Consider the following 12058-nt stretch of genomic DNA (forward strand, 5'->3'; position numbering starts at 1 on the left):
TGTGAGTGTGTGTGTGTGTGAGTGTGAGTGTGTTTGTGTGTGTGTGTGTGTGTGTGTGTGTGTGTGTGTGACCTTGGTCTGAGCAGTGTCTAAAGGCAGACATGTTTATTTTGTCCTCCTGAATCAGTGAAAATAATGAAAAGCCGCCTTGGAAGCCTGGCCAGGGGCGAGATTCGGCCTGATGGTCTTTCAGCCTCAGGGCAACGTCAGACAATGAGAGAGAGAGAGAGAGAGAGAGAGAGAGAGAGAGAGAGACAGATTCAGCAGACCAGAACAGACCCTGTCAGTCAGTAATCTGCTGCATCTCCACACACATTTCCCAGAGTGCTGGTTTTTGGAGCTGGGTCTCGACCTCAGGGTCACAGGGTGTCGATGCTCCTCAGGCTGGCTTCACTGCTACACACACACACACACACACACACACCGAGCACATGGCGTGTAGAGTTCATTAGGCTGTGACACGTGCTAGGTGGGACGGAGGAATGAGGACAGGAGAGGAACGCTTCTGAGAGAGAACTTTCCCTGAAAATCACCATTTCTAATTTCAGTAATATTCACACGCCGCATTTATTCTGTCCTCATTCCGTCCATGGTCGAGGTCGCTGGAGCTGTCTGCGTCTGCGTCTGCGTCTGCGTCTGCGTCTGCTCTCTCTCGTCTCTCGCTGCAACACAGAGGCTTCCGTTCCTTTAATTAAAAGCGACAGCATGACTAATAGAACATCAGATAAATGTCCTGGATGGAAATCAGCACCAGTAAGTGAAGGAGCTGAAGCGCCTGAAACATTTACACTCCTATTTACTCTTCAAGGTGAACGTGTCAGATCAGATATGCGTTAGATCGGATTTGCATGACGACGCCTACGGGGAACTTATTACACCAGATTAATGTCCCGTTTTCTTTTCTATCAAGTCTTTCTGCCGTGTTCCTCCACCTCTGTTTCCTCTCAGTGTGTAGAAAGTAAATCACTCGGGTTCCTCCACCTCTGTTTCCTCTCAGTGTGTAGAAAGTAAATCACTCGGGTTCCTCCACCTCTGTTTCCTCTCAGTGTGTAGAAAGTAAATCACTCGGGTTCCTCCACCTCTGTTTCCTCTCAGTGTGTAGAAAGTAAATCACTCGGGTTCCTCCACCTCTGTTTCCTCTCAGTGTGTAGAAAGTAAATCACTCGGGTTCCTCCACCTCTGTTTCCTCTCAGTGTGTAGAAAGTAAATCACTCGGGTTCTTTTCTCATGCGTTTTTCATCCAGACTCTAAAAGCTCCATTTCGTTCCTGTTTATCGCGTCCATCTGCATCGTCTCTCGTCCTTCACCGCGCTTAGCGATGCTGAAACGCTTTCACGCCGAATGTCTGACTTCTTTAAACGTCATCGTGAGCCTCTAGTTTTCTTCTCTCTGTCCGTCTCGAAGCTCCAGCCAATCAAACCCCAACATCTGCACCGCTGGATTTCACTCGCTGTGCTGAATCCAAACGAGAAGCGAGAAGTGTCTCACCACAGACTGTTTTTCCCTCCGATCCCCTGAATGCGCTTTATTTCTCCGTCTGCTGCCGAACGAACAGATGGAAAAGTTACCCGTTTTCCTCGCTGCCTGTTTTACAGGATTATTTAGTGACGCACGAGTACGGTAACACGGCAAGGGACGACTTGTGGAACTCATTTTCACAGGTGAGATTCATACTGTAAGTGTGTGTGTGTGTGTGTGTGTGTGTGTACTTTAAGCCCAGAACCTGTAAAGTCATGACACACACTAATAGGAGAGAGAGAGGGACAGACAGAAAGAGGGAGAGAGTGTACAGAAATTATTGATCCTTCCCTGTCTCCTGCAGAAAGATAGTGTGAGCATCAAGGAACACACACACACACACACACATGGTACTCTGAGAATTCATTACCATCACCAGCCCGAACCTCTTTTTCATTTCCACTGCAGTTAGAACTCTGAGAATAAAAGCGAGTGATTTTGATCCTGGATTTTCTCCATCAAAAACCTGAACAGAAAAGAAAAAGTCCAAATATTTGGGAAAGGGAAGGGTGGAGAGAAGAGAAAAGGTAAATGAATCACATGAAAATGAATCACATGAAAACGAATCACATGTAAACGAATCACATGTAAATGGATCATATGAAAATGAATCAATAAATTAAAACAAGAAAAGAAAAAGTCATGTCATAGCAGTTCATTTCAAGAGTTTAAAAAGAAAACACGTTAAATAAAGAGGCGTTTAGAAAAGAGGAATCGGCCACGTTGCTGTGACGTTCCGTTCGGATTAAGACGGGCGTCGGTTCTCTTCTGCTTTTTTTGCTCACAAGCAAAACTGAACAGGTGTGTTTCTGTCCTAGACACTGAATGTCCAGTATAACACATCCATCTGTCTTCAACATGTCCATTCACAACATATCAAGACTTAGAATGTCCAACTTCAGTACGTCCAGCTTCAACATGTCCAACTTCAGCATGTCCAACCTTAACATGTCCAACTTCAACATGTCCAACCTTAACATGTCCAACTTCAATATGTCCAACTTCAATATGTCCAACTTCAGCATGTCCAACTTCAACATGTCCAACTTCAACATTTCCCCCTTCAACATGTCCCCCTTCAACATGTCCAACTTCAGCATATCCAACCTTAACATGTCCAACTTCAACATGTCCAACCTTAACATATCCAACCTTAACATGTCCCCCTTCAACATGTCCAGCTTCAGCATGTCCAACTTCAGCATGTCCAACTTCAACATATCCAACTTCAGTACATTCAACTTCAGCATGTCCAGCTTCAGTACATCCAACTTCAGCATGTCCAACTTCAGTATGTCCAACTTCAGCATATCCAACCTTAACATGTCCAACTTCAACATGTCCAACCTTAACATGCCCAACTTCAACATGTCCCCCTTCAACATCTCCAACTTCAACATGTCCATCCTTAACATGTCCAACTTCAACATATCCAACTTCAACATTTCCAACCTCAGCAGTACAGCTTCTACACGTCCAACCTCAACACGTCCAGCTTCAACATGTCCAGCCTCAATAACACCTGCTTCAACATGTCCAGCGTCAATACCTCCCGCATCAACATGGCCAGCGTCAATACCTCCCGCATCAACATGTCCAGCGTCAATACCTCCCGCATCAGCATGTCCAGCTTCAACAAATCTTTTAATGTCCAGTTTGAAGTATAAAATACCTCGTCTTTTTGCCCAGAAAATCTTGTCAGGTCGTCAAGCCTTTAACAGTCCGGAAAGTCAGACAATGACTCTCCGCAGTAGCCTCTCTAATCCTGTGAAAAATGTCTCCTTAATGAGATTACCTTCCACAAGGGAAGTGTGTGATTCATTTACTGAAACCGCAGGACACGGGAGAGCCCTTAGCATCTTTTATAAGATGGCAGTATGAAATTGCTGGAACGGTTAAATATATATATATATATATATATATATATATTTAAAATAAATTAGATCCCCTCGACCTCGGGTCTTCTTCGCTTTGTGTGTGTTCACTATCATGAAGAATTTAGCAGCAATGAAGCCCATGACACACCATCATCTAATGAATATTTATACACACCGCATAGTTTATTCACAAAACCCACTTTAAAACGATAATCTGCACAAAGCCTTTAGTCAAATCCACAAGCCCGCTCTAAGCTCCACTACATGTTCTTTAATCGATTCCGAGCAGCACTGCGGCTCCGATAAAAAAGAAAAATCTGAAAATCAGTGTTAAGGTGGAGCTTCTGTACTCGCGTTCCTCGCCATCTGTGCGTGAGAGGATCTGCAGCTGCCTCTTGCCACATTAAACAAAGCGGGACACGTGGACGGATGAGACAGCTGCATTTCCAGTTCTTTTCCCGGGTGTCCGAGACTGAATTACAGACGATCCACATGAGTCACCGAGTCGGAGTCTGTTCACGGCCGTGTGAATCTCACCGTCCGTCTCCGGCATCGAGCCGCTCGAAGTCCACCTCTCTCTCACTTCTCCTCTGATTATTTACTCCTTCAGTCAGGCTTCGTCTTTTTCACCGTCTGAGCCGCACCTTTACGTGTCCTGTGGATGACCGACGTCTCCGTGATTCACTGATCCGCTCGAGTCCACGTGTTCCGTCTGAGAGTGACCGTCAGTGTGCATTGTGGCTATTACTGCAGAGCCTCCACACACTTCCTGTCCCACTTGATCAGATCTGTAACACTATGAGGAGTGTAGCGCGATTTTACAACGTGACAAGAACGTTAGAAGATCCTCTGAAGTCGAAAGAGGAATTAACGACCTGTTACTCAAACGTGTCTCTCGTTTGTGTTGTGAGTCGAGCGTATCGTCAGTACCTGCGTGTACGTTCTCTGCAGGGACGCGGGATCAGGCGACCTGAGCTCATGTAATTATGTTCATTATAATGAAACAGGATGTAAAAGAACAAACGAATAATCGTCCATCAGCCTGATTCACATGGGAGGAAATAGGAGTGACATCTTTGGTAATTATTCCTGACACTGATAATTAACACCAGCGTCGGCTTTATAGTCGCGTGTGGATAATTACTGAGCAGAAAATGCTCACTTTTATTAAATCACCGATGTCCTCATATTGTGTGAATTATTACTCACATGTGAGGTTTATTAGTGATACTAGGTGTTCGAGGTGTTCAGGACAGGTGGAGTGTTAGACTGATGAGGACACGTCTGTGATGTCAGGAATAATCGCCGGTGTCTATAGACTAATGTTAATGTGTGACGTTACTGAGAGAACCTCGCACCTCACTGTGCTGTTCTGCGTTCCAGGCCTTGCAGAGGGAAGGGAAGGTCATCAACATAAAGGAGGTGATGGACGGCTGGACTGTACAGATGGGCTACCCCGTGGTCACCGTCAGCAAGAACGAGAGCCCGGAGAACACCGTCACCATCAGCCAGGAGCACTTCCTCTACGACACGGACGCCAAGATCCACCACCGTCAGCTTTTTAACAAAAGGTACCGTCCAGTCCGGATACAGCTCTCAGAACATGCTTAATCAATATGACCTCTGGTGACCCTTACCCTCCAGATGACATGTGGAATTCTGTGGTGTGTGTCAAGGAGGAATGGATACAGCAGACATATTAGCGTTAGCTTTAGCCATCATTAATGGTCTCATGAATAATTCAGCAGGTCATTAGAAAAAACTTTGCTTGTTATTTAGGCTGCAGCAGACTGTGCCACGATCTGAATGTTAATGTGCTGGAGAGTGTGTCGTGCCGATCATGTAGACATGAAGAATAAACTGTGTGTGTGTGTGTGTGTTGGAAGGTGGATCTCTTCTCTCACTGTGCTGGATCTCATCTTTCAACGTGCTGGATCTTGTCTTTCACTGCGCTTGATTTAATCTTTCAGTGTGCTGGATCTCTTCTCTTACTGTACTGGATCTCTTCTCTTACTGTACTGGATCTCTTCTCTCACTGTACTGGATCTCTTCTCTTACTGTACTGGATCTCTTCTCTTACTGTACTGGATCTCTTCTCTTACTGTGCGGGATCTCTTCTCTCACTGTGCTGGATCTCTTCTCTTACTGTGCTGGATCTCTTCTCTCACTGTGCGGGATCTCTTCTCTTACTGTACTGGATCTCTTCTCTTACTGTGCTGGATCTCTTCTCTTACTGTACTGGATCTCTTCTCTTACTGTGCTGGATCTCTTCTCTCACTGTGCGGGATCTCTCCTCTTACTGTACTAGATCTCTTCTCTTACTGTGCTGGATCTCTTCTCTTACTGTACTAGATCTCTTCTCTTACTGTACTGGATCTCTTCTCTTACTGTGCGGGATCTCTTCTCTTACTGTACTGGATCTCTTCTCTTACTGTGCGGGATCTCTTCTCTCACTGTACTGGATCTCTCCTCTTACTGTACTGGATCTCTTCTCTTACTGTACTGGATCTCTTCTCTTACTGTACTGGATCTCTTCTCGTACTGTGCGGGATCTCTTCTCTTACTGTGCGGGATCTCTTCTCTCACTGTACTGGATCTCTCCTCTTACTGTACTAGATCTCTTCTCTTACTGTACTGGATCTCTTCTCTTACTGTACTGGATCTCTTCTCGTACTGTGCGGGATCTCTTCTCTTACTGTACTGGATCCCTTCTCTTACTGTACTGGATCTCTTCTCTTAATGTGCTGGATCTCTTCTCTTAATGTGCTGGATCTCTTCTCTCACTGTGCGGGATCTCTCCTCTTACTGTGCTGGATCTCTTCTCTTACTGTACTGGATCTCTTCTCTCACGGTGCTGGATCTCTTCTCTTACTGTGCTGGATTTAATATATCAGTGTGCTGGATTTCTTCTCTTACTGTCCTGGATCTCATCTTTCAATCCGCTGGATCTCATCTGTCCCTGCTGCACTTGTCTCCTCACTCTGTGAAGGAATTGATCCAGTGGCTGTGCTAAATTGTCTCAAGGCACAGCCGCATACACACACACACACACACACACACACACACACACACTACATTGTTTCATCATTAGCAATTTCTCTTCAAAGTTGTCCAAGTTTGACTTTTCTTTTCCTGTCTCTCACCTCTGAAGGAGCTGCTTCTGAGTTTCTTTTTTCCAGCGTTTGGCGTTTTTCTGCACACTTCATGGGGAAAGTGTCAAGTGTGAATAAGACACACACACACTCTCTCTTACACACACACACACACACACACACACACACACACACAGAGGAATGTAATGACTGAGTTAATAATAATAAGTGTTGCTTATTAATTGTTCATGGATGACAACAATTAGCAAAGTGTGTTAGGAATGTAGACACGTTCATGTTTAAGTGAAGCGTATGGAGTCATAACTCTGGAAGTACATTTCATATTCACTGTCCTGCGTGAGTTTCCCGTGAAGTGTTGTTGAATACTCAGTGTGTGGTGAGTAAATGTGTTTGCTCAGCCTCATTCAAAGCAGCGCTGGGAGACTCCTCATATCTGCACATTCGATTCACAGTGACACTTTATGAGGACATTAGTAATACACATTAAGGGCTGTTTAAAGATCTGTGTGTGTGTGTGTGTGTGTGTGTTGTGGGTTACAGGAGAGATACTGCTGCTTTAAACACATAGTGGGTGTGTTCAGGTGATCTTGGTGGTCATACCGGATCTCATGCAGCCTCCCTGTGGACCTCATTATCCTCTATACACTACTGTTAGAGAGAGAGAGAGAGAGAGAGAGAGAGAGAGAGAGAAGCAGCAAGAGAGAGAGAGAGAGAGAGAGAGAGAGAGGCAGAGAGAGAGAGGCAGCAAGAGAGAGAGAGAGAGAGAGAGAGAGAGGCAGAGAGAGAGAGAGAGAGAGAGAGAGAGGCAGAGAGAGAGAGAGACTTTTGACTTTTAAATTGTCCTTTTTATTCAGTCATTTGGAAATCCTCCAAAATTCGAGACATGGTAGATAATGAAAAGGAAAAAAAATTCATTGATACATAAAAATAAAATAAATAAATAAATAAATAAATTTTAAAAATATAGAGAGAAAACAAAAATATATATATATTAATAGTAATAAAAATAGTAAAAAATATATATAAGTTAACACGAAAACCCAAAGTAAAAAAAAGGTAACTATTTCACATCCCGCTCTTTTTTTTAAAGAAAGATTAAGACTTAAAACTCCTGAACCTACAGAGCATAAAACCTCCCCAACTGCCCACAACTTTGAGTCTCGAGATAGAAAGAGACAGTGAGAGAGAGAGGGAGAGACAGAGACAAGAAAAACCAAGTACCTATTTCGCAACCCACTCTTTTTTTTTTTTTTTTTTTTTTAAAAGTGAAAACTTAAAAGTCCTGCACCTACAGAGCATAAGACCTCCCCAACCGCCCAAACTTCCAAGAATTCCCGCAGCCTACGAGTCATTTTAAAAAAAACGTATTCAACTTTGAGTCTCGCTTTGACTAGTGCAGTTAGCAGTTTTTCCGCCTCCTGAGTGCCTCCTCCCTGCATTTTGTTTTTTCTTGAAAGCCAGATAGCAAGCTTGGCTTGGCCTATTATAAAGTTTAGTAGAACCACAGCTTTATTTTTTGGAACGTACTTTGGCCCATATATGTAAAGGCTTTCTGCCCATGTAACGCCCAGCCCTCTGCACCAGGCTCTAAGTAGAGAGAACAACCTTTGTAATCTTTGACAGTGCAAGAACAAGTGTTCTGCTGTTTCTTCCTCGCCACAGAAGAGACACTCCCTACCCCTAGTGGGGTCGATGTGTGCCACGTGTCTGTTTGTGGCCACGGCCCCATGCACTATCCGCCACTGAAGATCAGCTGTGCGCTTCTCTATGGGCGGTTTGTACAGGGACCTCCAGCATCCTCGTGGGGAAGAGTCTGGTTCCAACAGCCCTGACCAGTGTGACTCTTTCAGTCCTGTCAGAGCACCTCTGTGCCCAACTTTGATACATGTTTCATACAGTACTTTCTTCGAGGCGTCCTCCAAAGTTGTCAGTGACGGTGTTTTAAAAGATACAAGAGCTCCTTCCTCTCGCTGATTCCCCTCTACTGCTGCGGAGATTCGTAGAGGTGAAAAGGCCTGCTGATTTTCCTCTCGGTCCTGTCCCAATGCTTCCCTGAAAAGGGAGGGCAGTGCAGAGACCACCTCTCCCAACAGTCTCTGCATGAGGCGGCTCGACAGTACCCCCCGTCTCAGTGCACAGTTCTCTAGCCGTCTTCCATCTGTTGCCAGCCCTCAGATTCTTGATTTTTGTGAGTCCTGCTTTCCGTAAGCGCTGTCGAAGATATGTTGATTCTAACATTTTAGATCGTATCACCGAGTTGTAGAACAACGGCTCCTCTTCTATGTTGGGAAAAAAGTCTGCACCAGTCCTGCTGATGTTCAGTACTGAAGACCAGGCTTTCAGGACAGACTGGTAGAAAGTTGTTGTAGCTGATAGGTCCATTTCCTTCAGATTCAGCACGAATAGGTGTTTATCGTACGCCAGGTCTTCAATACACTGAAGTAGGGCACAGGCTGTGCTGGCCCACACTATCCCTTCCCCATAGAGTAGCCTCTGTGCCGTCTGCAGTCGGAAAGTCTTGACTCGACTTGACAGGTCAATCAAACCCTGCCCCCCCTCCTGCAATGGCAGGTAGAGAACAGGGGCACGAGTCCAGTGCTGTCCAGCCCAGAAAAAATCCACAATCTTCTTCTGAATTTCTTTGATCAAAAACCCTGGGGGGTCGAGGGCAGCGAACCGATGCCACAGCATGGAGGCAATCAGGTTGTTGACAACCAGTACTCTCCCCCTATAGGACAACTGGGGCTGAACCCAGGTCCATTGAGACAACTTGGCACCCACCTTCTCCACTACCCCCTCCCAGTTCCTATTTTGAAAATCTGGTGTTCCTAAAAACACTCCCAGGTATTTCAACCCAGCTTTTCCCCACTGGAGATTTCCGGGTAATGTGGGAGGGCCATGTTCCTGCCACTGCCCTATTAAAAGACTCTCACATTTATTCCAATTAATGCATGCTGAAGAAGCTCTTGTGTACATTTCTAGGCTGCGAGTCAGTGTTTGTATATCATCCTGATCTTTTATAAAAACTGTCACGTCATCTGCGTATGCAGACAGGACCAGCTTTTCCTGCGCTCCACTCACGGACAGACCCCGTAGTTCTGCTCTAAGGCGGCATAGCAGCGGTTCTATAGCCAGGCTGTAAAGCTGGCCCGATAACGGGCACCCCTGTCTAATTCCTCTTCCCATTTTAACTGGGCAGCTAAGACCCCCTCCAACCTTGAGTGTAAAAAAAGCCTCAGAATAAAACATTTTCAACCACAGTAAAAAATTTCTCCCCACACCAAAGGCTTCAAGTGTCTGAAAAAGGTATTCATGATCAACCTTATCAAAAGCTTTTTCTTGATCTAACGAAAGAAGACCTAAATCCCATGAATTCCGTTTACATAGCTCTATAACGTCTCTAACAACAAAGATGTTATCCATTATTGTGCGGGCCGGTATGCAGTAAGATTGATTTCTGTGTACAATTGTGTGCATGCACTGTTTTAGTCTGTTAGCCAGGCATTTTGATAAGATTTTATAGTCACTACAAAGAAGTGCCACGGGTCTCCAATTCCTCAGGAGTCCCAGGTCTCCTTTTTTTGGCAGCAAAGTCAAAGCCGCTCTTGTGCAGCTCACTGGTAACCTTCCTGTGGTGAACGAACACTTGAAGACGTCCAGCAGGTCTGCACCTAGGAGTCCCCAAAAATGCTTGTACAGCTCGTTTGGTATTCCATCTATTCCGGGTGCTCTTCCCTGTGCGAGCTGCTGAACAGCAGTGGTCACTTCCTGCATTTCAAGGTTTGCGTCCAGCATACTGCTTTGCTCGAGGGTCAGTTTAGGCAGCTCCCTGAACAGCTCCTCCCTGCAGGATGGATCACAAGTCTCAGCGCGGTAGAAGTCGGTATAAAAGACTGTAGCTTCTCTCCTCATTTCAGCCGCCTCTTTTGTTATAGTTCCATCCGCTTTTCTAAGGTACAGCATCTGATTTTGTGGTTTCACCTTCCTGGAGAGATTGAAAAAGAAGGCACTGGGAGCGTCCATGTCCTTGATATTTGAAAAACGGGATCTTATTAGTGCTGTTTTGGCCTTTTCATGGAGGAAGGAGCTTAAAGACTTTCTCTTTCCCTCCAGCAAACTGCTCGTGTTTAGGTCATTTCTACCAATTATTTCATTTTCTGTTAAAATTATCTCCGCCTCGAGTTCTTGTATTTGACCTTTTATTGTCTCTATTGAGTGTGCTGTGTATTTCTGACAAAATACTTTAATTTGTGTTTTTCCCACCTCCCACCAGGAGACCAAACTGTTAAAATCTTCTTTTGTTTTTTTCCACTCACCCCAAAAAGCCTTAAAATTTCTGCAGAAACCCTCGTCCTGAAGCAGTTTTGTATTGAAATGCCAATATGATTTATACTTTTTTGTGACAGGCATCAGTAGATCTAGAGTAATTAAATGGTGATCTGAAAAACCAGAGGGGCTCATGACTGCTTTATAGATATTATTTCCATTTGTTCTGGTGATGTAGAACCTGTCCAATCGTGCTGCAGTGATCCTCGTATTAGTAATTTTAACCCAAGTATATTTTCTGATTCCCTGGTTTCTCTCCCTCCACACGTCAACCAAGCCACACTGTCTGATAAGCCCCTCAAGTGCCTTAGCAGACTGTGGGTGTGGTTCCTCCCCGATCCTGTCTAGGGTAAAATCTATGGTGCAATTCCAATCCCCTCCCAATATTACTAAGGGATTTCTTCCACTTTGTTGTATTGCATTTTTTAATTTGTTAAAAAGTTGTGCTCTCTCACTGCCGTTGTTGGGGGCATAAACATTTATAAAAACGCACTCTATTCCCTTTATTTCCGCCTGCACCATTAAAACCCTGCCCTGCTCCAGTTCTATCATGCGTGTGTTGATGTCCCCCAATGTTCTGTTAAAAAGTATTGCTACCCCAGCACTAACACTTGTTCCATTGCTCTGGAAGATTTTCCCTTCCCACCACATTGCCCACTCTATCTCATTTTCCGGATTACTATGAGTCTCTTGTAAAAAAATTATATCCATGTTCTTCTGTTTTATCAGTTCTCCAACTGCTGCTCTTTTGTTCCTATCCCTACCACCATTGATGTTTAAGGAGCCTATTTTTAATATCTCCATTGGAGGGATTAAAAAGAAAGAAGAGAAGACAGAAAAAACAGCAGTGCAGAAAAAGAGAAACACCCAGTGTAACGCCTTCATTTTTTCTTTCTTTTGGCCGAAGGGTTCCGTAATCTAGCTAGATGATTTTTTAAACGGTATCTCTTCCTTTGGTCTAGCTCCTTGAAACTTGCTGTGCGTTGTAACTTTACTACTGAAGCAATAAATTTTTCAGTGTCCGAAAAAAACTCCTTGATCTCAACCTGTTTACCAAATGTGTCATCCAGAAATCCCACAATTTCAGTTAGTGAATAGAGCTCTTGATCCTCCCCCAACTGCGACCCACTAATGTCTGAGATATCGGAGAAGTTGTCCTGGAATTCCTCCTCTTCCACTTCCTTCTCCTGCTCTGCTTGCAGACTTACTGACTTCTCACTACTG

The 12058-nt window shown here is 44.6% G+C and overlaps 1 protein-coding gene across 1 annotated transcript in view; it reads left to right on the forward strand.

Annotated features, from left to right (window-relative positions):
• The window catches only part of LOC128622957 (thyrotropin-releasing hormone-degrading ectoenzyme-like), a 65123-nt gene that overhangs the window by 38187 nt on the left and 14878 nt on the right, over positions 1-12058 (forward strand). The window contains exons 9-12 of the mRNA XM_053649730.1: positions 1596-1661; positions 4779-4935; positions 5835-5938; position 10319. Of these exons, the coding sequence (XP_053505705.1) occupies positions 1596-1661; positions 4779-4935; positions 5835-5938; position 10319 (328 nt within the window). The remainder of the gene's footprint in view (positions 1-1595; positions 1662-4778; positions 4936-5834; positions 5939-10318; positions 10320-12058) is intronic.

Source organism: Ictalurus furcatus, chromosome 19 (genome assembly GCF_023375685.1).
Source record: "Ictalurus furcatus strain D&B chromosome 19, Billie_1.0, whole genome shotgun sequence".
Lineage (NCBI taxonomy): Eukaryota > Metazoa > Chordata > Actinopteri > Siluriformes > Ictaluridae > Ictalurus > Ictalurus furcatus.